This window comes from Trachypithecus francoisi, unplaced genomic scaffold, assembly GCF_009764315.1.
Source record: "Trachypithecus francoisi isolate TF-2019V2 unplaced genomic scaffold, Tfra_2.0 Lachesis_group0, whole genome shotgun sequence".
NCBI classification, from domain to species: Eukaryota; Metazoa; Chordata; class Mammalia; order Primates; family Cercopithecidae; genus Trachypithecus; species Trachypithecus francoisi.
The window spans coordinates 63,907,433-63,933,904 of NW_022681453.1; the positions used below are offsets into that span (position 1 = coordinate 63,907,433).

General features: G+C 47.7%; 1 protein-coding gene and 1 long non-coding RNA gene across 6 annotated transcripts in view; one reads left to right on the top strand and one right to left on the bottom strand.

Annotated features, from left to right (window-relative positions):
* Window positions 1-312: 312 nt before the first annotated feature.
* On the bottom strand, window positions 313-10,720 carry LOC117083382. Its single transcript, XR_004437061.1, has 3 exons — window positions 10,348-10,720; window positions 8,196-8,286; window positions 313-7,473 (listed from the first exon to the last, which is right to left on the bottom strand). It is a non-coding gene; the product is annotated as an uncharacterized LOC117083382 (long non-coding RNA).
* HEG1 (heart development protein with EGF like domains 1) overlaps window positions 9,479-26,472 on the top strand; it is a 90,008-nt gene continuing 73,014 nt past the window's right edge. For 2 of the 5 annotated variants that reach the window (XM_033210962.1, XM_033210963.1), the window contains exon 1: window positions 9,479-10,016. In XM_033210962.1, the coding sequence (XP_033066853.1) occupies window positions 9,701-10,016 (316 nt within the window). In that variant the 5' untranslated portion in view covers window positions 9,479-9,700. The remainder of the gene's footprint in view (window positions 10,017-26,472) is intronic. The other 3 variants (XM_033210959.1, XM_033210964.1, XM_033210961.1) reach the window with 2 other exon arrangements.

Genomic DNA, 26,472 nt, shown 5'->3' on the forward strand with positions numbered 1-26,472 from the left:
ATCACATTGTTGCTGTTAAATTTTTCTTTAATAAGAGAAATAAATACAATACATTATTATTATTGTTATTATTATTATTAAACAGGGTCTTGCTCTGTTGCCCAGGCTGAAGTGCAGTTGCATGATCATGGCTCACGGTAACCTTGAACTTTTGGACTCAAGTGATCCTCCTGCCTCAGCCTCCAAAGTAGCTGAGACTACAGGTGCATGCCATCATGCCTAATTTTTATTTCATTTTAGTTTTATAGAGATAGAGTCTCACTATGTTGCCCAGGCTAGTCTTGAACTCCTGGGCTCAAGAAATCCTCCTGCTTCAGCCTCCCAAAGCATTAGGATTACAGGCATGAGTCACCACACCTGGCCATTATTTTTTGCATGATACCTTAAAAATTTTTTTTTCCTCATGTCCATCATCTCATTTGATTGTTACAGTTACCCTGTGAGGTAGTAATGCCTACCAATGACAGGCATTACTGTTCATATTTTACAGATAAGAAAACTGAAACTCACTGAGGTTGACTGATTGGCCCAAAGTTGTAGAATCGAGAATGGAGAAGCCAGAATGAAGACTTGTGTTCTGTCTCCTACTCCAGAGTCCTTTTATGAAAACATTCCACTTGGCCATCCCCATCTTTCCAAATAGAAATAGTTTTCTTTTTTCTTTCCTGATTATAACAGTAACACATGCCATTAAAAGACATGTACATGAATTTTAACCACAGCGTATTTGTAACAGCTGCAAATGGAAACTACCCTAATACCTATTAACAATAGAAGAGAAAGTAAATTGCAGGATAGCCCCACAATGGCCACCACCGCACAAGGACAACGAAGAGTCCATGCCTACATGCAACAAAGTGAGTGAAGCCCTGGACAGTAGAAGCTAGACCCAACTAATCCATATGACTGCATTTCACTTCCATAAAATACAAAACCAGGGATTTGGTCTTTTATCAAAGACAGAAATCCATGCTGAGAGAAATCAGGGCAGTGGTGACACATGTGGAGGAGAATATTGAACGGCAACATAAGCATCTTTTAGTCCGAGATGTGGCTACACAAGTTGTATTCAGTAAGTGAGATTCTTGGAGCTCTGCATGTTTTTGGCATTTCATGGGCACTTTTTCCCACAGGCATTGATATGGTTTGGCTTTGTCCCCCCCCAAATCTCTTCTTGAATTGTAGCTCCCATAATCCTCGTGTGTCATGGGAGGGACCCAGTGGGAGGCAATTGAATAATGGGGTTGGGTTTTTCTGTCCTCATGATAGTGAGTAAGTCTCACAAGATCTGATGGCTTTATAAAGGGCAGTTCTCCTGCACACGCTCTTTTGCCTGACACCATGTAAGACGTGACTTTGTAAGACGTGACTTTGCTCCTCCTTTGCCTTCTGCCATGACTGTGAGGCCTCCCTAGCCATGTGGAACTATGAGTTCATTAAACCTCTTTTTCTTTATAAATTACCCTGTCTCATGTACTTCTTCACAGCAAGATGAAAATGGACTAATATAGGCATCATATTTTAAAGAACAGTTTTAGAGAACTACACATACTGTTATAAGAAAATCAGACAACACTGAAGACTACAAACATTTTTCAATCAATTTTAGAACTAAACACCAGAGAATGTGAAAGTATATTCCACAAGCCTAAGAAAAATGTATTTAGTTCTGTGTCAACAGTCACTTAAGGAGAAGAAACAGAAGAGGGAAGGAGAAAAAAAATGGGGATGACTTGATTGGAAGAAAGGCAGACTGATGGAGAGGTAGAGGAGTGGCTGGGCCGGGAGGCACTTGGTGACACAAAGGGAGACTTGAAGAATAGAGACTGAGACCCAGAAACAGGCTCAAGAAGAGACACCTGCAAACAGAAAGCGACAACAGAAAAGCCAGCAGAATGAGGGCCGAGGGGGCTGGAGGGGAAGAATACATCCAGATTCACAGAGTGAGTGAGGTAGAGAGGCGTGTGGATATTGCCCCTGACTGTCAACCTGGACTGTGTGAGGAGAGGAAATCATCGCTGCTTTTTGCAGTCATGTGGAAACACCGTGTTTCCAGTGACTCCACCAGAGCCTGGCGCTTGGGACGTGTTTGGCAAATATTTGTTGAGTGAGTGATTGATGAACAGATGATTGAAAACCCAGGTCCCTCTGCCCACAATGGGAGCTCCACCTCTAGACGTTCCGCTCCTTCCCTGGGGCCCTGGACACTCTGCCCAGTGTTGTGGCATCCCAGGAATTTCCCTGCTTGCTGTGGGGAGGATGTTTCACACTGGAAGGTTTTGCAAAATAGGACTGCTTTATCAGAATCCTGTTGCACTGGAGAATGTTCCTGGCTCATTGATGTTTACGGTGTGTAACCAATTTTTATCAAAGGAATGTTGTTTGGAATGGAATGGTCCTCTCAGATGGGCAGACAAGAAACGGAAGGTCATTTAAGGACCTGCCCCAAGCTGTGTTAAGTTGGAGCTCCGAGTTGCTGCGTATGATGTTTGGGAGCCTGGCCAGCCCATGAGCAACCCTTCCTCCCTGGAGGAGGTTCCAGCCAGTTTTCAGAGGGATTGCAGTGTTTATATTCTCACCTTGGACCTGCAAGGCAAACTCCCCTGGAGCTCAGCACTGGTGGGTGGAGAAGCAGCAAGGGCTCCCTATGCTCAGGGTCCAGCAAAGAGGTCAATGCAGCCTGGACAAAATGACACTGTTTCTGACATTCCAGAAAGGAGAGAATAAGTCTTCTTCTAGGGGGTTAAAAAATAAGGAGATGGGTTTATTCCTTTCATTCTTTGGTGAAAATCCCAACACACCTGCTTCTTGGAGCTCTGAACAAAATAGTGTAGATGTAGCCCATGTGCCATGAAGGGTTGGAATTCTGCTCTTCTATGACGTCTCTGGTGCTGTGGGGCCAGCTCTGCAGCTCCTGTCTGCAAGAGTTCTTCATGTACCTTGGGGCAGAGAAAGGGACTGAACGGGAGGTAGAGATGGAGGCTGAGGCAGGAAGGGAGGAGGAGTCAAGAGAGGTCAGAAGGTTCCATTCTTGTGGGAGGGAAACCTGCCCTGCAGCAGGAGAGAGCTGGGGTGCCCCAGCTCTGCCCAAGGATGCCAGTGAGCAGAGGGGAGCAAGTGGGAGAGCAGCTGATGCTGCAGCGTACTCTCATTATTGGTTTATCTTCACCAGTCCCCACGGGCCCGTGACAGGGCTGGGCATGCTGGGACATTTCTCTCCCTCTCTACAACTGTTTCTAAATGTCTTAATGATAATGGATAGAATTATGTCTCCCCAAAAGATATGTTCAAGCCCTAACTTCTGGTATCCGTGAATGTGACCTTATTTGAAAATAGCGTCTTTGCAGATGTGAATAAAATGAGATCAGACTGGATTATAGGGGGTCCTAAATCCAGTAACAGTGTCTTCTAAGAAGACCATGTGAAGACAGACGCACACAGTGGGAAGAAGACCATATGATGATGGAGGCAGGGGCCACAAGACAAGGAACAGCAAGCATTGCCAACCACCGCCAAAGCTAGGAAGAGGCAGAAAAGAGCTCTCTCCTGGAGCCTTCAGAGGGAGGACGGGTCCGCTGACATCTTGATTTCAGAATTCCAGCCTCCGTAACAGTGAGAGGATACATTTCTGTTGTTTTAGGCCACCCAGTTTGTGGGACTTTGTTACAGCAGCCCTAGGAAAAGAACACGTTGGTGTTTCTCAGAATTTTAAATCCCTCATGCCTGCCCCTTCGTTCCCTCCACTCACAGCAAGTAGCCTCTCTTACAAGTCAAGTCTCCTAGTTTACCAAGAAAACGGAAGTCTCAGAGGGAAGTCCAGGCCCTGCAGTACCCCATGCTCTCCTCTTTTCCTCTTCCCAGGCCAGTCCGTCCACCTGGGCTAGGATTCCATCCCGTCCTGCTTCTCAGAAACCTTATCCCATCACCTTTGACTTTCTCCCTCCCACACAGACCATTTCCACGTCCAAATGTTCCCCCTAAAAACAAGAACTCCCCTCTACTCATTCCCCTGTAGTTACTGTCCCAGCTCACTCTCCCACTTCAGAGCCAAACTCTCTTGAAATGTTATCTCTACCAGTTCGACTTCCTCGGCTCTCACTCCTCCCACTGTTCTCCGTGTGGATTGTGCTCTGAACACTCCTCTGAAGTCACTTTTCTTAGGATCACTGGTGATTTCCATGTTGCTAAAACGAATGGCTATTTTCAGTCTTCACCTCACTTGACCTTTCGGCAGCGTTGCACACTGTGAGCCAGGATCTCCTTCCCTTTGCTGGGGTGATGTCACCTTCTCCTGGGTTTTCTCCTATCTCTCAGTGGCCCCTTTCCAGTCTTTTTTCTGGCTCAGCCTCCTCTCCCAGCCATTTCATGTTGTGTTCCCCAGGACTCATTTTCAGCCTGTCTTCTCTGAATATGGTACTCTCTTCCCTACGTAATCCCATCCCCTTGTACTACAAACCTTAAACTGGGACCTCTCCCCTCAGCTCCAACTCTGCAGATTCAAATAGTTCTTGTCCACCGTTCCCTCTCCTTGTGAATGGTACCACCATCCATCCAATCATGCAAACCAGAAACCTGAGAAACCTTGCCACTCTCTCTCTCCCTCATCTTCCATGTCCATCAACATGTCTGGTGGATTTTACCTACTGCAATCTCTCAAATCCATATTTTCCTCTGAATTCACTTCTATTACCCTTATCCAAGAATTATCACTTTCCTCTTGGACTCCAAGACTCCAGGCATCAGTTCTTGTTTCTTTCTAAATTATTCCTCTTATCATATTATTCCTCTTATCATTATCCTCTTATCATCTTAGAATGACGATTTCCAATCCCAAATTATGTCACCCCTCATCCCTTATCTCCCCCTCCTCTCCTCCACCTTCACCGTACTCTACCTTCTCTACTTAACACTTTATAATGACTTCCTTAAACTCTTAAAATAAATAAACAAATCCTTAAAATGAACTGTTAGGTCTCCCTGATTTAGTTCCTATCAAATCTCCAGGCTTACCTCCTTCCATGCTCTTCCTCACTCTCTATCTCAGTCACAATAGCTTTCTTCCAGTCCTTTCCATGTATCCTACTTCCTCCTGTCTCAGGGGCCTTGTACATCCTCTCCCCAGTCTGCTTTGCCTGGTTAACAGCCTACACAGCTTTCAGATCAGGGTTCAATTTCATGTCCATGGGATTTCATGTCCATGGGAAAACCCAACACACCCTCCTGAGTGCTCTCCTTCAGGCACTTACACATGACAAGTTTACATTTATACTCTTCTAATTACTGTCTGTCTCCTTCAAACCCTTAAGCTCTATAATGTCACAGACTTGCCCAGCACTCAGCATAGTGCCGGGCACAGTGCAGTCACTCAGTAAGTATTTGTTGAATGACTAAATAAAAGAAAGTCTTATGTTGGATTCTGAGGATATAAAGATGAATAAAGCACAGAGCATCCCAGAAAGCACCTTGTAGATTAAGAGTGGGAGGGAACAAGCAGATGAGAGGATGAGTAAACAGACTCAGGGTTTAATAGGATGATGAGCAGATAACAGAGAAGCCACCAGATGCCCTAGTGGAGACACTGATCCCTGGGCCCAACCTACCTGTCCCTAGGTGGAGCTCAATCCAGGTGTCTATTAACTGATCTGTCAGCCCTCAGGTACCCCCAGGTACCAGAGTCCTGAGCGTCCCTGGGACATTACTGCTATGCATCTGCCACTGCATCCCAGCCATGGCAATGCCAACCTATGTGACCACAAATCCTGCACAGGCACCATCCTCAGGAACTGGGCACACTGTGGGGCCAGGTTAGAATGCAGTGTTAGAAAAGGCTCTGGCTACAATAAGGGCACCATGCAGACCACTTTAGTCAGAAGAGTTCCTGGTGCCTTCTGGGCAGTGATCTCATCACATCCTCAGACCAACCCCAAGAGGCAGCAGAGGGAAACGATTTTTCTCCCCACTGGGCAGCTAAGGAGACAGATCAATAGAGATCACCCGACCTGGCCAAGGAATGAGAATAGCTTCTGAACAGAACTTAGAGAGAACCCAAGGTCCTCTCTGTTCAGTCTACCAGTCAAGCCGCAGATCCGCTGTGGCAGGAACCTGTACAGTTTGTTCATTTTGATGTGGAAGGACATTTCATGGCCCCTTCATACCACTGAATGTTAGATTAGGTGGCCTTGAGAGATCATTTGATTCAACATCCTCATAAAGAAGGAAACGGAGACCAAAAGATGAATCTTTTTACTCTCCCTTTCTTTACCTGCTCTACTGATATCTAGAGGTAGGGCAGAGATTGTTAGCGGTCTACCCAAATCCCTTCTCTCCTTCTTTGCCTCTGTGGTTAGACTACATTTCCCAGCCTCCTGTGCAGTTGGGTGAGCCATGTGTCCATGCTCTCTCCAGTGGAATGTAAGAGGAGATGAGGTACTTCCAGACCGGGCCCACCAAAACCTCCTCTGCTCACACCACCACGTTCTTTTCACCTCTGGCTGACTGGGATGCCAATTTCCAGAGCAACTTTGGAAGCCATAGCAGGGTATGATAGACCCACCATAACGTGGATTCATAATGTGGATTCCTGTTCCTTTAACAGCCTTACACACTGATGATCAGCTCAATGGGACAGCTTCTTCACGCAGCCTTTTGAGCTGAACATCAGTGTCTAAGGCCGTCAAGGGAACAAGAATGAAACACATATGGTGTTAAGCTGCTGCATCTGGGTGGCCTATTTATTACTACAGCCTAGCCTAGTCCGACTAACACAAGTAGAGGCAGGAAAGCCCTGGCAAAAGCTCTGACTAGATGAAGTTTCAGGTGGCAAAGACACTGGGCTCCCTGCTGATTTCACTGTCAATTACATTGGGGTGCCCCCACTCCTACCTGTGGAGAGGTCAGGAATGCCTGTTAACTCACTCAGTCCTTGAATTTGTTCTGAGCTGTCTTCCCAGCTGTTTTATCCTAGATCAACAGATTCCCAGGGCTGGAAAGGGTCTGAGAAGTCATCTGATTTATGACCCTGGCTCCAGATAGGACCTCTCAAGCTATCTGAGATGATCAAGAATCTTGTCTGGATTTTCAATCCCTGGGAAGGAAACACTACAAATGTTCTTAGATAATTGTTTTAGTCTATGGCCGTACCACCCTACAGTGCCTGATCTTTTCTGATCTTAGAAACTAAGCAGGCTTGAGTCTAGTCAGTACTTGGATGGGAGATACCTATTTCATACATCCTTGCTACTGTGCCGGAAGTTCTTTACTGAACTCTAAAACATTAGAGCTAGAACTCTCCTCAGCAATCATCTAGGACCATCTTTGTTTTAGAGATTGGAAACTGTGGCCCAGATCACACAATTAAACAGTGGTAAAGGGCAGAAAAGAAGCAAGGGCTCTAGCTCCAAGTCAACTGTTCTTTCCAAGGTTCTATACTGCCTCCAGCTCTCTTGCTGTTTTGCTGTTTTCTCTTGTTCTGCCCTAGGAGGAGAAGAAAAAGAGCTGGAATCCATCTACACCATGATCAATCTTTCCAAGTTCTCCCTGTGTGTCCCTCCCCTAATCTGCTGGTTAAGCCCTTTCTAGTTGGTAGTTACCCTGAACTTGGTCATTTCTCTTAGAAGGCAGAGAGAAGATTAGAGAGATAAACCTGTGGTACTTAAAGTGGGGAGGGATTGGGGGAGTGGGGGAGGATTGTGGGGAGGTGGCAGGTACATGTTTACTCCTTGGGTCTTAGTAGAGAAGGCAGATTCTCTCATAGGATCCCTGAATCCACACGAGAAGCCTGTAAGGGCCATTCTACCCTTAAACCTTCCTGCTCGCCTGGGAGTGCAACCAATACTATGTGACATGGTCTCCTTGGAGGGAAGGGAGTGGCAGTGAACAGAACCTCTGAGCACAGTCCTAGTCTGTTGGGGCTTGTCTGACTGGGTCTGGGCAGCTGTGCAGTCCTGCCTGTTATTGTGAGAGCAGCATCCAGAGAAGTTGAGCTCAGGCCATGAGAGCAAACCAAGTCAGTTTCAGGGGGGTTATTGTTTAGTACTTTCTTGGAGAGACCTGGAAGTTCTGTGTGAGAGCCCTGGAAAACTAGTTTGTTTAAAAACAAAACAAAATAAAACCAAATCTTTACTCCTCATTCCCTCATTTAAGGTGAGTTTGTTTATACACAACCTCCTTTATGTTTTTTTTGCCAAATGACTCACTTGTACTGAGTCACCAGAAAGTGGGCCTAGGCCCATCTGCAGCTGCCCTGAACACCACGATCTCATTCTCCTGGAGGTGGGTCATGGAGATCTGGAGACAGAGAAACAGAGAAGAGCAGAGAAATGGGATGGAGAGCCAGGCCTGAAAGTGAGGTGCATACTCATATTTTCATGAGCATTTGGTTGTCAGACAGGGGCCCCCAACAGAACCGGCAAGATCCCCAAGGAGCTGCAACATTTGTGTCTGTTGCAATACTATTTGTTTCTGTTTGCACATTATTGCAAACTGTGAATTAGGAGACCAGAATTAACAATATCACATGGTCATTCACAGATCAATCATTTCGTCTTCGGGTCTACCTTCAGAATCTTGAGCAAGTTATTTTCCCATTTGAGCCCCTCTTTCTTCACTTACTGAGGAGGCTTACAGTCCTAAACTTTAGACATTTTATTATTCATTTACTGGGGAGGGAGTGGTTATGGAAACAAATGGAACTTTATTTACCAAGAAAATTTGTTCACATGAAATCTTTGAATCTTTCCCCAAAGGTTTCCATTTAAAATTCTGTGATCTCTGGGCATCATTTGGTTTAATTTGCGATCTACAGCTCTTTTCCTGATGATGAGTTTGCCCTAGCCTGCCTGAATTCACAGTTTTCTTTTCCCTGCAGCCTGTTTGGGTGTCCTCGCGGTGACATCTCTGCAGAACTCTGGTGTGAGCCAAAGGCAGTGGTCGGATGGGAACAGCATCCAAGCTTGAGAGGGCGTGGGGGATACTCGGATGCTCGCGTTGGCCGGAGGGTGAGGTGTTAGGTTTGGCAAACACGAGCTCATCACCAGCCCTGGGGCCTGAAGAAGGGGAAGTGGGGGTGGGAGTGGGGACACTTCAAATCAATTAAGGGCGGTGACAGCGCGGGCTGGGGACCAGGGGACCGTTCCCTTTCTCTCTCCTATCAAAGCATTTGGGATAATCTAGTCTGGTGCTAATCACATTACCCAGGACCTGCTTTTCACCTACTTCTTGTGCGTTTAAGGAGTTGGGAAAGTGGTGCCCGATTCAGAAGACTCTATGCGGAGCATGTGTGTGACAAAAGTTGCAGCACCGTGGCTCCGCTGACCTCATCCCCCTGTCCCGGGCCGGGCCGCTCTCCAGGCGCCGGGCCCCAGCCCCCTTCCTGCCCTCTCCCCGCCCCCGGGCCCGCCGCGCGGGGCCGGTGATGTCAACCGAGGAGGAGCCGCCCGCCCGCCAGCGACCCGCCCGGGCTAATTAGCATGTAGCGGCGCCGCGGGCCGCCTCCGCCCAGCCCGCCCGGCCCCCGGCCGCCCTCCCGCGGCTCCCGACAACTTTTGAGGCGGGGGAGCGCTCTCGCAGCCTCACTCTGCTCACTTCCCCGGCCCCGCGCGGCCCCCGCCGCCCGCTGCCCGCTGCCCGCTGCCCTCGCCCCACGGCCGCCCCGCGCCCGCCCCGCGCGCCGGGCATGTGAGCGCGGGCGGGCGCCGTCACCATGGCCTCACCGCGCGCCTCGCGGTGGCCGCCGCTGCTCCTGCTGCTGTTGCTGCCGCTGTTGCTGCTGCCGCCGGCGGCCCCCGGGACGCGGGACCCGCCGCCTTCCCCGGTCCGCCGCGCGCCCCTCGCGGGCGCGGGGCTGGAGCTGCAGCTGGAGCGCCGCCCGGAGCGCGAGCCGCCGCCGCCGCCGCCGCCCACGCCGCTCCGGGAGCGCCGCGGGCCCGCGACCCCCGGCCCCAGCCACAGGGCACCGGAGCCGGGCGCCGCGACACAGCGGGGACCCTCCGGCCGGGCCCCCAGAGGCGGGAGCGCGGGTGAGTGAGAGCCGGGAACCTGGCGCCGGGCCAGCCTGGGCTGGGGGCGTGGGCGCGCCCCGGGCCGTATCCCCAGCCGTAGGCCCCTCCGCGCCGCGCGACCCAGGGTGGGGGCTCCTCGCCCGGCGTGTGCGGGACCTTGAGGGTCGGCGGGTAGGGAGGGACGCTTTCGCCGTTGGCTGGACTGAGGGGTGTGACCATCCCGTTCTCCCTCAACCCTTTGGAAGAAAACTTATTTCCTATGGGGTACCCTGTATCTCTTCCACCCCACTTTAAGAAAATGGAAAGGAAAGGAAAGCAAAAGGGAAAAAGGCTCCAAAGCATCTCTCACCTCTGATATCTGGTCAGCCTGTCCCCAGTTTCATTTTTTCCGCTATATAGAACTGGCCTCTTCAGGTACAGGGCTCGACTTTCTCATCTAAATAATTGATTTTTTAAGGGGTTCTAGCACGCGATATTGTAAAGGACAAAGGATGTAGGTAGTTTGAAACGAAACGCTCTACTGGTTCGACTTAAAAGCAAAGGAACCCCGGTTGGGGTTGCATGGTTGAACCCCTACAAGGCACAGGCTGATACAGGACCATCCCTGAGCCTCCTGCCTCCCCTTTCCTTTCCCAATGAACTGTTGCTCCGTGATAGCCACTGCCCATTCCACGCAGAGAGAAGGAACTGACCTCTCCTCCCTGCTACCTTTGTGTCCAGTTCTTTCTTATGATCTGGAAAAATATGTCACAGACTGAGTGGAATTCTAACCATAATACCATTATGACCTTGGGAATGTTGTCTCTTTGAGCTCACTTTCTCCATCTGTGAAATGGAAGTGATGATGCCTGTTCCTTCTAGCCTCCTAGTGATGATGTGACAAAATGAAAGTAAAAATAAATGGAAAGTGCTTTGAACAAAGTCAGCAACGTGGTGGTGTTAGCCTTTGCCTTCCTGTGAGTGACACAGGGCATATGCTCTGTCCCGGCTATTCAAAGAAGCTGGGTTGCTTGCAACACTGGACATTGATTTGGAGTTTCCCTGAAAGTTGAGGTTTTTGTCTGCGTAATTGACAATTCATTTAAGTTTCTCATATCATGCAGACTTTCTGGCACATGAATTAGCTTGCTTCCTCCAACCTAGAGGTGCTTCTTAGAGTTAAATAAGAAAAAGTTTGGATTTTTAAAAATCAAGTTCTCCTGTAAAAACTCAATTTCATATTCAACAGTATTCCCATTATGGCAAAATGCCTTATTTTGTGAATTTTTAAATCACTAGCATAAGATTGAGAAACCGAGGAACAGTAAGAAAAGGGAGAGGAGAGATAAGCTTCTGAAGACTTGTAAGAGACACATCCCAGAGTGACCCTGACTTTAGATAACTTACAGCATACACTGTTTTGCTAAGTTCCACGGGAAGGAATCAAGAACATAAAACAGCACATTTCCCAACTTTCTCCAACTAGAAAAGTAACTGAGGAACACTGTGTAGTATTTTGTGAGTTTTTCTAAACAGAAGATAGAGTGTAGAGAATTGAGAACATTTCAGAGGAGACACCCAAGAGCTGAAGGCAGATTTCTCTGGGTAGTAGTCAGGCTTTCTTAGCTGAATGGCCCACATCTTATTGTTAGGGGATAGGTGGGAGGGACACTGACTTGCAGGGGCCCTGGCTGGATGGGGCTGGCACATGAGTCTCTTTCCTTCTCTTAGGGGTGGGATCTCTCCAGAGACCGTAGACAGGTAGGTATTACAGAGATAGGGACAGTGGAGGCAGCTAGCTTACAGGACTCAGGTGGTAAGAATTGGGGCCTTATGTGACCCAAACATCCCTCACAGGTGTGGCAGGTAGCACTGCTAGTCTTGGCTTTGTGGCTTTCCCAGTTTGATTCCTTTGCAGAGGTGAGTGATGGGGTCTTCAGGTATATGAGGTACTGGAAGGAATGAGAGTCCCAGAAAGCAGCAAGAGAGTAGTTGGAATAGTGCACACCTTCCCTTACCTAAGTAGGCTCTCCTGGTCTCCTGGTGTCCCACAGACACCACCCAAGGAGTGCCTCCTCTTCAGTGGCTCGATGGCCCAATCTCTGAAGAGATGTTGGAAAGGTGCGATTAGAAGAGATGAAATGAACACCTGTTGAAGCTGCTAGAAGCTACTCATATGGCCAAGGATCTAGGCATGACTTGTGCTTGTTTTTCTGGTAGTGGCTCAAACAGTGTCATTTAAGGATAAAAAAGAAACAACACATAAGAAAACCAGAGTTCAGTGATTTCAGTGAGTCTGAGTTTTCTGATAACCAGGATTGGGGGCCTTTTGGATTGGCCCTCATGTTTCACTAGATGCTATCACTTATTTCACAAGGCAGCAAGGTCTCGATGCTGAGAGGGCCTCCACAGGTCCTCCAGTCCACACTGTTGCAGCAGATGTCTTCCCCTGCAGCACCCCTGACAGATGGTCATCCCAGCTCTCCCTCAGCATTTTTGTGTTTGGGGAGGCGCCATGCTACTGCTGCTAACAAGCCCTGAGTCTCACAAGTAACGTGCTCCATTTGGTTGCTGGGGAAGCTGCCTGCAGCCCCTTCATGCCATGGAGATGCTGGTAGTCAGGGCCTGGCCCATGGGACTTCCAAATACACTCGTGTCAGCAGCAAGGGCCACAGATGGCCTTTTCTTCCCTGTGGGCCATTCCCAGCTCTTCTCTTCCTGGCAGAGTTCAACTTCTCATTGCTGAGTGACCACATTTGCATTCTATTATGTGGGTTGTTTGCCTGTATTAGACTGTAAGTCCCTGGAGAGCAGCTCCCTGTTTATATAGCCATTGTTAAGCTTTTGCGCCCACCTGTCACCCTGCTGGCTGTTCAGCTGATGTTTATTGCTGATGTTTCAGCCAGTGGTGACAAGATGCTGAGACCTAGAGGTTTTCTTTTTATGCGTGTGTTTTTCTACCACTCAGGACTTCCGAGCCACAGTTCTAAGCTGAATGCAAAGTTTATATGCCTTGATTTTGTGATCCATATGCTATGCTTTAATTGTGAGATCTGCAGATGAGAGGGAGAGAAGGCTTAAATCATAATGAAAATCAGTGCAGAAGGAAAGAACTTTCCCACCCAAAGGGGAAATGACGCTGAGTAGCTGAGCAGCCAGCCTAAGAAATAATAATCTTAGAAAAATGCAGCTCCCTAGAGGAAAGGAAGTGCTTTGAGCTGAGCCCCTTCTGAACTGTTAAATAGCTGTCGCCTGAATTGCTCTAACTTTGTGGGCCAACTTCGTCATTTAGCTTGGCTGCTGGGAGAACCATTACAAGGTGCAGCGGGCAAGAGGCAGCCCCTCAGGGAAGGGAGAATGGCTTTCCTCCAGAAAGCCGCTACCTCACTCCTGGCGGAGGCTTGCCGGCGGGTGGTAGTGGGGATTCCTGAGAAGCCTGTTTGCTTTGATGGAGGGTGTCCCAAATAGAAGGGGGAAGGCGGAAGGGGGCAAGGGACTCTCTGTGGTACATGAGTGTTTAAAAGCCACATCCTTTTTACTTTGCAAGAACCCTTTTATTGCTTTCCTCAGCCTGTGTGCACAGGCTGAACTGTTATTTTTTGCCAGAGACCTGAATGCTGTGGACTGAGGGAGACTGAAATGTATTTGCTGCCCAGGTGGGCAGTTTCTGCATCCTTGTCCTGGAGGCTGGGGAAAGAGCCTCTGCCCTCCTGGTGATCCCTCCTACCTTCCAGCAGCCCTGCCCAGCTGGCTGAAAACAGTGTTCCTGAAGTTTAACTTGTCCTTGTCCAGAGACACTCAGAAAGAAAGCAAAGAACAGATGGCAGTTGCGGTTTCGTTAGCCACTTACTGCCTTCTTCAGTGGCTTCCCTCTGTCTCCAGCGTCCTTTTTGTGTGAATGGGAGGTTTCAGCTGCAGTAAATGTTCTCTTCCAAGAATCCTGGGGAGGCAACAAGGAAGGAAACTAGTTGGGGTCTGACTTTTGACTCCCTGGCCTTTGAGCACCTATGTGTGGTCAGTGTCTTCACACTCCTTGTCCATTTAACCCCAAAACAAGCCTGTGAGGGATGTTATTTGCCTTTTACAGTTCTGGAAACAGTAGCCTGGAGAGGTTAGATCACACAGTAAATGGAGGCAGCAGGATTTACATAGATTTTGACCAAATCCATTTACTTGTCCCACAATATCAGGAGGTCTCAGTTTTCTCATCTGTAAAATGGGGTGCCAGTTGTCCTCCATCTCTAAGATCCTCTCCCGCTCATCATTCTTCCTCCTCCCTCCCTCCATTCCTTGCCTTGCTTTTTTGTAGAGATTAGGGGCCAGCGTTGGGGTGGGGAAAATATGAGGAGATGGCAGTGGCAATGAGTTTTTACACCTATTGAGTAAAAATGTTTTAAAAATTTTGTTTGAAATTGCCTGAGACAAGGCCACAAGTCTTTAAAATGACATTTTATATAGAGATTGTAAATTATACCCTACTCATATGCCAATCCATAGGTTATTGATGCTAGAGGTTGTTGCATTAATTATAAGCCAAGCTGAAATGAATTGGTGACTTTCTTAATAGGCCCTCTCCTGGGAACGTGGAGCAGTGGCTGACATTGTGAGGCAGTTGTTATGAATACCTGCCCAGTAGGAGGTGAGGTTAAATGGTACTCCATGCAGATGCTGTCAAATGGCTTTCATTTGAACATCTATGTATGTTCTTTTCTACCCACTCACCATTCATCAGGCATAGACAGAAAGAAAGACGTTTCTATCCTGGTTTTTCACTCTTCTTTTGTTGGAGTGTGGCAGATGTCTCTGTTTGTGTCAAATTGGACTGATTTGTAAATCAGGAAATGTTTATGGAAGCCTTGCTATGTGGAAGAGTCGTGCCAGGTGATGAGGTTGTATTGCATGTCTGTGATGCCCCCAGGGAACATTCAGTCTTGTTGGAGCACACACATCAAGATTGTAAAAAGCGAACTAACGATGCATGAGTGATTCACAACTGAAGAAATGCCACGGGAGATCATACTGACCAAAGGAATGGTGAGGGTGGAGATGGGCATGCAGACGTGGAAACCACTGGGGGCTGGATAGTCCAGGGAGACTTCGTGGGAAAGGGGGGAGTTGATTTAACTTTGAAAGTTGACTGGGGCCGGGCGCGGTGGCTCAAGCCTGTAATCCCAGCACTTTGGGAGGCCGAGATAGGCAGATCACGAGGTCAGGAGATCGAGACCATCCTGGCTAACACCGTGAAACCCCGTCTCTACTAAAAAATACAAAAAAACTAGCTGGGCGAGGTGGCGGGCACCTGTAGTCCCAGCTACTCGGGAGGCTGAGGCAGGAGAATGGCGTGAACCCAGGAGGCGGAGCTTGCAGTGAGCCAAGATCGCGCCACTGCACTCCAGCCTGGGCGACAGAGCGAGACTCTGTCTCAAAAAAAAAAAAAAAAGAAAGTTGACTGGGATGTGGATAGACAGAGAGGTGAAGGATGGACTGAGCACAATGGCTTATGCGTGTAATCCCAGCACTTTGGGAGGCCAAGGTGGGTGGATCACTTGAGGTCAGGAGTTCGAGATCAGCCTGACCAACATGGTAAAACCCTGTTGCTACTCAAAATACAAAAATTAGCTGAGCATGGTGGCATGTGCCTGTAATCCCAGCTACTCAGGAGGCTGAGGCATGAGAATTGCTTGAACCTGGGAGCCAGAGGTTGCAGTTAGCCGAGAATGCCCCACTGCACTCTATCTTGGGCAACAAAGTGAGACTTCATCTCAAAATAAATAAATAAATAAATAAATAAATAAATAAATAAAAGAGATGGAGGATGAATGGCATCTGCAAGATCCCAAGTGTTGAAAAGTTCAAGACTTTTCAAAATGGAGGTGATCAACAGCCAGTAAGGCTGGAGAAAAGGACTTGAAGAGGCCAGTTAGGCTCCCAGATCAACCAATCATTGAAGACAAGACTGGAAAGGAGGATTAGACCTGATTGTGGAGGGCTTTAGAGGCCTGTTAAGGTGTTTGTCTTCATCCCATCCACACCAAGGAGCCCCGGATGGCTTTTGAACAGGGAGAGCATAGTTTGCTTGTTCATTTCTGCTTGGACCTGGGGTCTCATAGATGAACCACATGCATATCTGCCCCCACTACAGCCCCGTAGTTGTTTAAGAGACGCTGGAATGCTGCTGGGCCTCGTATTGATGTGTTGGGAGGAAAGACTGAGGACAGAGCATGGGTTAGAGTGGAGGTAGTGGAAATTGAAAGGGAGAGATGCAAGTGCCACTTGAAAGAGTAAGGCTGGAGTACTAGACTGCCTGGCCATGGGGATGACGGGAAAGAATGGAGAGGAGCTCTTTGCTGTTAAAGAGGCTCCTTCAGTTTCAGCCTTTCAGTGTAAAGATTGCATGTCCCCTTGGAAGTATTCTGTGGATGACTGAGAATGTGGAACTGAACTAGAGGGAGGCCAGGACCAAATTCAGCCCTGAGGGGCAGTAGTTAAAGCCACAGAGGAAGAGGAAATCAGCTCCAGTCGGGTGGAGAACATCCAGTGTGGATGGTGGGGAGGAAGGGACGCCAGCCCAGCATGAGGGCGCAATGAGAGGTGGGGGTGACTTGCAGGCTGGCTGTGGATTGGCAGATAATCTGAATGTAGCACGGTTTATGCATCAAATGTGGAGGTCTGTGAAGGTCCATGTAAGTTAACATATTTCTGCTTTCTGCTTTGACTTGTCTTCTCCTCTGGAAACTATCCGAGTTAAAAGGCAGAGGGAGACTGGGGAGAATGAGGTCTGGGGAAAGGCCACTGGCCTCCATTCTGAGCTGTTTAGTGGGACTCCTAAAAGTGCAGGAAGAAGCCTGCCTACTGTATGATAGGCATGGAAGGCCTGCCTGTGACAAAGTTTGACGGTGAAAAAGAATAGGAAAATCAGAGAGAATCAGAATCTTTGATTCTCACCCCCTAACCCTGCGTCAATTCCTGCCTCTTCCCGTGTCGGGAGTTAGCAACACCGTGCACCTAGTTCCTTAAGCTAGAAGCCTAGAAGTCACCCTCCATTCCTCCCCTTTCCTCACCCACTACCGTGGTTCTTTCTTTGGCAACTCCAAGTGATTCTGTTTCCAGAATATATGGTGAATCTGCTCTCTTCCTCCCCACTGCTCTTTTCTGTTCTCTGCATCCACTTATGCTGTCTCTCTAATCTATACTCAGAGAAGCCAGAGTGATCTTCTTAAAATGTAATTCAGGTCAACCTTACTTGGAGGCTTAACACCCTCCAAGAGCTTTGCATTGTACTTAGAATAAAATCCAGACCCCCTAAATTGGAATATGAGGCCTGCAGGATCTGACCGGCCACCTCTCTCACCCTCTCTTGCTCTGCTCCCCACTTACACTAGACAACTGTTAATACATGCCAAACTCATTCCTGTCCTGGAGACTTGGCACATGGCGTCCCCCTGCCTATAGCAGCAAGAGCCTTCCAGGCAGGGGGAGCAGCCAGGGCAGATGATCTAAGACAGGACTAAGTTTGCCTTGTCTCAGGATTGGCAAGAAGGAAGGCCAGGGTGCCTGGATCACCCAGGGCCGTGAGAACCATGGTAAGGAGGTCGATTTTCCTCTAGGTACCATGGAGGGTCATGCAGCAGGGTCTGTACCACCACGTGGTGTGGGGCCCTAGTTGCAAGGATTCTTAAGGAGCTGGAAGGACCATCTGCAAAGTCTACAGAGGCTATTAAAAATGGACAGTTTCCTTTTGTTTAATATTTTAGCTCTGAGGTACTTGAACTTCATTCTAGCTTTCCTGTCATGTAAACGTTTTTGAGGAAAGTTTACAGGTCAGATGGCATGGCAGGGAGGCAAGACCGTGTTCCCAACTCCTGGAATGTCTTGGGGGACTTGAGGGAGGATCTGACCTCACTGAAGACCCTGAATAACAGGAGCCCCCATCTATCCGTGCAGAGAAGGTGCTGAAGGCAAAGATGGATTTGATAAGTTGGCAAGTTTCTCCTTAATGTCTCTGATAGGCTGGGAAATGAAGATGGGAGAAGAAGAAAAGTGACAAGAAGAGGGCAGAGGCCAAGGTCAAGCTCTTCAGGTGGCCCTGCAGTTCCACCTGGGAACTGAAGAATCAGATTGGAGGAAGGAGTAGCAAGAGTCAGGAGAGAGATGCCTGCTTGTCACCTGGAGGGATGTTCCTTGTGCAGGGCTGTGACTAGTGATTATCATATGTTGGGCTAGAATTGAAAACCACTCCATTTTCCTTTTCTGGGTGATAGGAGATGGAAACACTTCAACTTAGGGACGAGTTTCACTCCTGCCACCTCCCTGGCCACCAGGACCTTTATTACGGCCATGTGGTGAGACTTTTTCAGGGGTCATCTTTTGCCAGGGTGTGGATGAGAGCCCTGCTGGTGTTGCAGTCACAGGCCACAGAGGTCCCGGCTTGGAAGGATCAGACAGTCTCAATTCAAACCCCAGCAGTGCTACTTGCCAGCTGTAGGACTGTGGTAGGTTATTTAGCCTCTCTGTGCGGTCAGTTTGTCATCTGTCAAATGGGCTATTAATAGAAAGAGCCCTGCTCAGAATGGATAAGTGCAGTATAACACCTATAAAGCAGACAGCTTGATGTCTGGGCAGGAGAGCTCTAGAAATGCTACTGAAACCAGTGGCCGTTTACACTGGTCATTGTGTTGACAACAACACCCCCATCCCCCGCACCTTGCCCCCCAGGTATTTTATTGGACAGCGGGCAAGCTCCCTGCCTAGGGTTCAAGTCCATGTTCCAAAGACCTCTGTTACCTGGTCTTCCCCTCGTTGGACTCCTGCCAACCTCACCCTTTGGTATCCCTAGAACTCTCTCTTGCTTCTTAGCCTTAAACATGAAGAGGAAAGAGCCAACTTTCATGATTTGAAGTCAGAAAAACCAAGTGCAACAGCCCTCACCTATGGTCATCTGAGGAGACCAGATGACCATATAGAAGGCAACTAGGATTAAATAAAGGCAGTATGCCAGGTGTGACCACAAAATAAGAAGCCTTTGAAAATCAGTCCCACTTGGACCTCTGTGGTCAATGAATATTCTTCAGATCAGAACCTTTGGGGGTTATCAATACGTGCTTCACAAGTGTTTGAAGGAGTTGAGAGCCACCTTCAGAGTGTGTGTGAGCCACACAGGCAACTCCCTGTTGTTTCTTGCAGCAAACCTCCTGGATTGAAAATGGGGTCGCAGATCTCCATCTCCTGCATCTTTCCTCAGATCGTCTTTGAAGTTTTGTGTTTCCAAAATAATCCAACATCATTATCAAGGGATGGAAATGTATCATTATTCAGGAAACTCAAGAGAATAATATTCTGCAGGCTCTATTGAAAATTAGCCAATTGGGTCGGGCACAGTGGCTCACACCTGTAAACCCAGCACTTTGGGAGCTGAGGCGGGAGAATTGCTTGAGGCCAGGCGTTCAAGACCAGCCTGGGCAACATAGTGAGACCTCATCTCTATAATTTATTTATATATATGTGTATGTGTGTGTGTGTGTGTGTGTGTGTATATGTGTGTATATATATATGCACATACATATATATGAAAAAAGAAAAGTAGCAAATTTTAGAAAATGGTTTGAGCAATAACAGTATTGATGGACTAAGTATTGTCTTATTGGGACCTCTTTGAAGAGGACCGTGTCCACTTGGGTAGGGGAATTCTTGTGGTTTGTTAGGAATTATTTCTAGTACAGTCATGCTTTATGGTAATGGAGTGCTACTGGCTGTAGCTGCTGGCAGAGTTGGGGAGAGATGCCATGGAGCTCTGGCGGGGGTTGGAGGACCTGTGCTTAACCCCTTCCGCTTTCCGCCTCTGTGGCATAGGATAGCTGCCTAATGTCTCTAGGCCTTAATTTCCTCATATTAAAATTGGGGATAGTAAAGACTTTCCTGCTCCTAACAAGATTTTTGAGGAGAAGCAAATACAATTATGGCTGTGAAAGCACTTGTAACTGGACAGAACGATGTTTTAGTTGTGATATAGTGAACTGGCTATGACCTTGGGCAAGTCATTTAACTTTTGTACCTGCTTCCATATCTGTAAAATGGAGACGATAACTGTTTGGTTGACTTCACAGTGTGTTGGAAGGATGAATGGAACTGATCCACGTGGACACGCTTTGTAAACATTCATATGCTGTGTACGTGTTAGTTATGAACGCTTCCCGGGAACACATCAGGCGTTATGTCTTTAAGAGAGGCAGGCATCAGGAAGAGGTAGACATGGAAGGATGAGTGGAAAATTGGAGAGGAGTTGGAGAAAGGGAGAACATTTCTGGGAAATCTCAATAGCCTTTTCAGTTGTTCGTCTCTGTCCTGTCATCTGTCTGTGATTGCCATGGCTAACGCTTTCCCATCTCTTCTGCCTCCCACCAGATGGGATGTCCTTCACAACTCTACCCTTGACCTTCTGCCTCCCCCTTGGTTCAGTGAACATTTACGGAGTGCCTGCTATGAGCCACAGTCTCTCATAAGAGACCTAGGATTGCGAGAGAATAAGCTAGAATTGTGTAACAAGATAAAATAGTCCAGAAGGAGAGAGTTGTCTCTGGGGAAGACTTCTTGATAGGGGTGATCTCTGAGCTGATTTTGCTGGGAGGCCAAGGGGAAGGAAGTAGGACAGTCTAGGTAGAGAGAACTGCGGGACAAAGGCTTGGAGAGAAAACAGTGTGGCTTCACCTGTTTGAGCACTTCCGACTATAATCCAGTTCTGCGTCTTCAGCCAGCTGCCAGCATTCACACAGGTTTAGTGAGCTTCACTTTAAACCAACAGGTAACAGTTATACAAGCAAATACATCATCCCTTCCTCCTCCAAAATCTGACCTCCCTTTGCTTGCTAATGGTCCCAATAATCTCCCAATAATGCACTCAAACCCATCATCTTCGTCCTTTGCCGCCTTTTCTTACTTGCATGTAATCAGCATGGACTCCTCACTCTCCCTTCCTCCCATCCTTGCTTCTTCCCTTTCTTCTAAATCATATCAGAGTGCTGAATTCCATTTGGGCAGTGAGTTCCATAGGACATCAAGATGTCATATCCCTGTTTGTGTCAGGAAATTGCAATTTGGATCCCAGTGTCGTTAGTGAGACATCCCCGAAGCCCACAAGGAGGAAGCCCGGCTCTGTCCTTTCTGGCTTTTGCTTTCAGTCCATGTTACCCTTTCTCTGGAGCGCTCAGTCTTAGTTTTGTTCTTTCTTATTTCATTCTTTCTCTATTTCTGTATTTTTTTAAACTAGATTTTCACTGCAGTCAGACGGACCTGGGTTTGGATCCAGTTTTACTATTTGCTGTGTAACCTTAGACAAATTACTTAATCTCACTACACCTCAGTTTCCTTATCAGAAAAGCAGGGGTAATAACGGGAGGACCTCATAAGGCTGTCGTGAGGATGGATTGAGACAGTCCATGTGAAATGCTTAGCACAGTGGCTGGCATGGAGTGGATGCTACCTATGTTTTGGCTGCAATATAATGATAATAATCATTATTATTGTCCTGCTCTGGTATGTGTTTTGAAAAAATTCCTTAGCTTTATTTCTTTTTGTCTTATTTCTCTTTTCAGCCCCCTTCCTTTCTTCCTCTTTCTCTGTTTTATCTCTTTCTTAACTGGCTATGGTATACAACTGATTTTTTAAAATACTGGTTATATTTGAATAGAATGTCAGGTTTCTCAATCTTGATTTACAAAACGCATTCTCAGACTTTACATTTCTCCCTTAACTAGATTTTAGCCTCTCCCCTCGGAGGCCCTGACGCTCCCTCCCGTCAGCCAGCACAGGCCTCAGAGCCCTTCGTGCTGAAACATCACTCCACGGCTCCATTTTCTAGCAGTCGTCAACGCTCCAGACAAATTATTTCTATGATTTCCTCAGAGTCCTGGGCCACTTCACAGAGGTCTGTCGAGTAAATTAACTGCAGAGCTTCTGAAAGTCAGCCTCCAGCCGTGTGGCCTCCGGGGCCCGGGCCCAGGCCGGGCTGCCCAGTGCGCACACCCCCGGGAGCAGGCCTGTTTCCTCCCGCCCCTCCTGCGCCCGCCTCTCCCCCCTCTTCCTCCTCGGAACCAGGATGTTTTTCCTTGCCTTTTTATTGTTTCGCTAACCTGGCAGGTCTCCTTTGGTGGAGCCCTGCCACCCAGCTTCCTCTCTGGGTGTGATCGAATGTGACGGTGACAACACAGGAGACCCGGAGGCCTGCACCACCCCGCTGGCGCCCTTGGCCGTTGCATCCAGCGGGGACTGGGAGCTACCGGCTTCAGCTTCTTTCTAGAAACTCCCCCTTTACCAAAGAGCCTCCTCTTCAGCCACTCTGTTGGATATTTATTTGTCAAAGGATGAGAGGGGCAAAGAAAATGGAGGCAGCAAGGAAGGTGCCCCTACAAACAAGGTAGACCCCCTTTCCTCCTTGCAGAAAGCCTTTTTGTTCACTTATTTAACCAAATGGGAATCTTGTGACCTTTGACCCTAGGACTTTTTCTCAAGGCCTTGGGGGAAAAAAAAACTATAGAATTCTTTTTAAAGCAAAGAGCTTGAGGTCACCTCAAGGTCCTTCATCTTTCACTCCTGCTGGGATAGGCTGCATCCCTCCTTCATGCCCAAGGCCACCTCAGAGCCTGTTCTATTTCTGGAAGGCTGACCCTGACTTGGGAGCTCCAGGCCAGGCCTCCCCTGGGTCTGGGTTCAGTCCAGCAGACGTCTGTCACCCGGAGAGAATGCTCAGCTGAACAAGAGTCGACCCCTCACAGGGAGGGGAGGTAGATTTTACTTTCTTCGTCACTAGAGTGCTTGCAGGGGAAGCATTTTAAAAATCTGATCGTCAAATCTCAAGTCCAGCACTTTCCAACATGCTTGATTTTTCTTAGGGCTGCCTCTTTCAGGGCAAGAACAAGGAAGGAAACGAAACTCCCCGAGAGCCCTGGACAGTCCAGATCGAGGGCTGAGTCTTTTGTTCACACGAACTCATTTGGCTTCTAAACGTCCTCCACCCAAAATCATTACATCCGCAGCAGCGTTTCAAAACACAGCCCAGAGTGGCCTCGCTGAGTGGGTGGCTGCTTTTCTGGGGAGGCTGCAGCCACCTTCCCACAGGCCCCCAAGGTTCTTGCATGTCCCAGAATATCCTGCTGCTGGCCACTGGCCTGAAATCCCCCTCAATGGGAGGACCCTTGGGGGAAGGTATCAGGCCAAGAGGGCCTGCAGGGGAAGGGCTCCTGCTATCTGAAGGGGACTGGGACTGGCAGCCGTGGAAGGGAGGATGGGTTTGTAGTTCCAGCCTTGCCCCTTCCAAACTCCCAGGCACAGTCTCAGTCTCTACCCCTGGGGGGCTCCTTCTCATACCTCAGAAGCATCATAGGGACTTATTAACATGGTCCAGCTCTCCTGGAACTCCTGGAGGCAGATTCTATACCTGATTCGTCCTTGTAACCCTCACAGTGTCTTGCTTATGGTTGGTGTTCAGTAAATACATACTTTTTTTTTTTGGAGACAGGGTCTTGCTCTGTCACCCAGGCTGGGGTGCAGTGGTATGCTCTCGGCTTACTGAAACCTCTGCCTCCCAGGTTCAAGCAATTCTTGTACCTCAGCCTCCTGAGTAGCTGAGATTACAGGCACGTGCCACCATGCCCAGCTAATTTTTGTAGTTTTAGTAGAGACAGGGTTTTGCCATGTTGGCCAGGCTGGTCTCGAACTCCTGACCTCAAGCGATCCACCCGCCTTGGCCTCCCAAAGTGCTGGGATTATAGGCATGAGCCACTGTGCTTGGCCTAGTAAATACATACATTTCTTATTGTAGTAAAATATGCACAACATGAACTTTACCATTTTAACCATTTTTAACTATACAGTTCAGTGGCATTGAGTACAATCACAATGTTGTTGCAATCATCATCACCATCTGTTTACTGAAACTTTTCATCATCCCAAATAGAAACTCATTAAATAATAACTTCCTGTTCATCCCTGCTCCCAGCCCCTGAAAACCTTTATTCTGCTTTCTGTCTCTATGATTTTGCCTATTCTTGATACCTCATGAAAGTGGAATCATGTAATATTTGTCCTTTTGTGGCTGGCTTATTTCACTTACCATCATGTTTTTGGGGTTTACTCATGTAGTATGTGTTAGAATTTCCCTCATTTTGAAGGCTGAATAATATCCCATTGTACATATATACCACTTTGTTTATCCTTTCATCTACTGATAGATAGCTGGGTTGCTTTCATCTTTAGCTGTTGTGAATAATGCTATGAAAATGGGTGCATAAGTGTCTGTTTGAGTTCCTGCTTTCAATTCTTTTGGATATAGACCCAGAAGTCGGATTGCTGGATCAACTCATAACTCTTAAGGTTTTGAGGAACTGCCATACTGTTTTCTACAGTGGCTGCACCATCTTACATTCCCGCCAGTAATGCAGGAGTGTTCTGAGTTCTCCATATCCTTGCCAGCACTTCTTTTCCATTCGTCTTTTTTGATAATAGCCTTCCTAATGGGTGTGAAAGTATTTTTTCAGTTGATAAATGCTACTCATTGGTTGGATTGCAGATTTGAAACTGTTACTCTTCCTCTCGGACCTCAGTCCTGTGATGGTCAGGCTAGTGGTTGCTTTGGTCCCTAAGGGTAGTGGTCACCTTTGCAGAGGGATGGGGGCACCAGAGACAATCCAGGTAACTTTGGCCAGAATGAAGGAAGTAAAGCAGTGTGGATGCTAGCTAGTAGAGCTTGCCACATGCTGGAAATCAGTTTAGCAAGAGCTTCTCTCTGCTCAGTCCTCACTGGTTTTCGTTTGAAAGTGGTCAGTTAGGAAAGACACTGGAATGAAGGAGCTGGTCTCTAGTCTCCGCTCTGCCACCTATTTTCTGGGTTAACCTGGGCAGGTGACTTCTGTACTGAGCCTCAGTCTCCACTTCTGTAAAACAGGGCAAGAATTACCCTCCTGCCTGCCACTCAGAGGGTCAGAATCTAAAGGGATAATTTAGGCCGTGAAATTATCCTGTGAAAAGTGCTTTGTCGATTGTAAAATGCGTGGGAATTTTTTTCCTAATTTGATCTGTGGGAAGAGAAGCACAGATTCACTCTCCTGGAAAGGACCTGTGAACAGTGCTGTGCCCCTCTTCAGTCTGTGGCCGTCCATCATACTCAAAGGGGATTTTTAAAGGAGGGTGCTAAAAGTCCTTTAAAAAAAAAAGAGTCTGTTTTCTCCCCTCCCTATATGAACAATTAAATTTTAGGAAAATGTCTTAAAATGTCAAAGAAACCCACTCTCATGGGTGTAAGGATCTGTTGCTGGTATCTGCAACAGTGTAGGTATGTTTTCATTTGAATGTGGTCCACCAGACCCCAAATTGAGGATCCCAGGAATGCTCTACCAGGGAGGCAGGAACAGGGAATTCCGCAGCTGGGGATCAGTGTCTTACTGTTCTGGAAACTCTCCCTTTTAAGCAGTATGACCTTCATCTTTCTTCTACCAGGCGACACCCTAGAAAGGCCTAGGGACTTTCTGTAGGGCTGGTCTCACTGCCTTCCTCTTCCCTGGCTCCTACCTTTAATTTCATCCTATCCTTCCCTTGTCATCTGTGTCTCTGTCACTGGCTCTTCTGTCTCCACATTCAAGTTTTCCCCAAAATCAGTCCTCGATCCTTGATTTTTCCCTTCGTATGTCATATCCTGGCCTTCTCCTAATCAGCAGTCCTGAATCTTTAACTGTCTGCCAGACGTTTTCACTTGGAAGTTGTAACATCACCCCAAACGTCACATTTCAAAAACAGACTTTTCTTGTTCCTCAAGCTCATTCTCCATTACGGCTCCACTCTTTCTCTCTTATTCTTTCGTTATGCATAAAAATCCTCTCTGAGTTAGAAGCTGATTTTGAAGTCCTCTTGCTCTGTCTTCTAGCTAATAATGTGCAGCTGTTGTCAAATCAAGTCTGATTCCAAAGCCCATGTGATAGGCAGCATTTCATTCCTCTTAGGGAGAAACAAGGTCAACACAGTTGTGTTTCAAGCTGCAGTTTGGCTTTTTGTGGGGGGCTTTTTCTGTTTTTTTGTTTTTTGTTTTGGCTCTGCTCTTCTGGCCAGTGCCTTAAAGCCTCACGGAATAAGCTGGAGTGTGATGGAATGAGCCCTGGGTTCAGACTGTGTCTGTACTGCTATTGAGTGTGTGACCTGGAACAATCACTTAATCTTTCTGACCCTCAGTTTCCCCATGTGCCGTATGAGGATAATAATACCCGCTTGACAGGGTATTAATGAGATAATGCATGTGAAAATGTTTAGCACGTGGTAAGCCCTAAATAGATGTTAGTGAAATCTGAATCCAAATGGAGGGAAAAGAAAATAAAGGGCTTGTTCTTCAACTGTGTGCCTCAGAAACACAAGCTTGTAGCTGGCAGTGCTTGTCATTTGGCCCGCTGTGGGGGTTGATGCCGAGGTGTGGGGGTGGGGTGGACCCTCCAGGAGGAAATTGCCTTTTTGGATAACA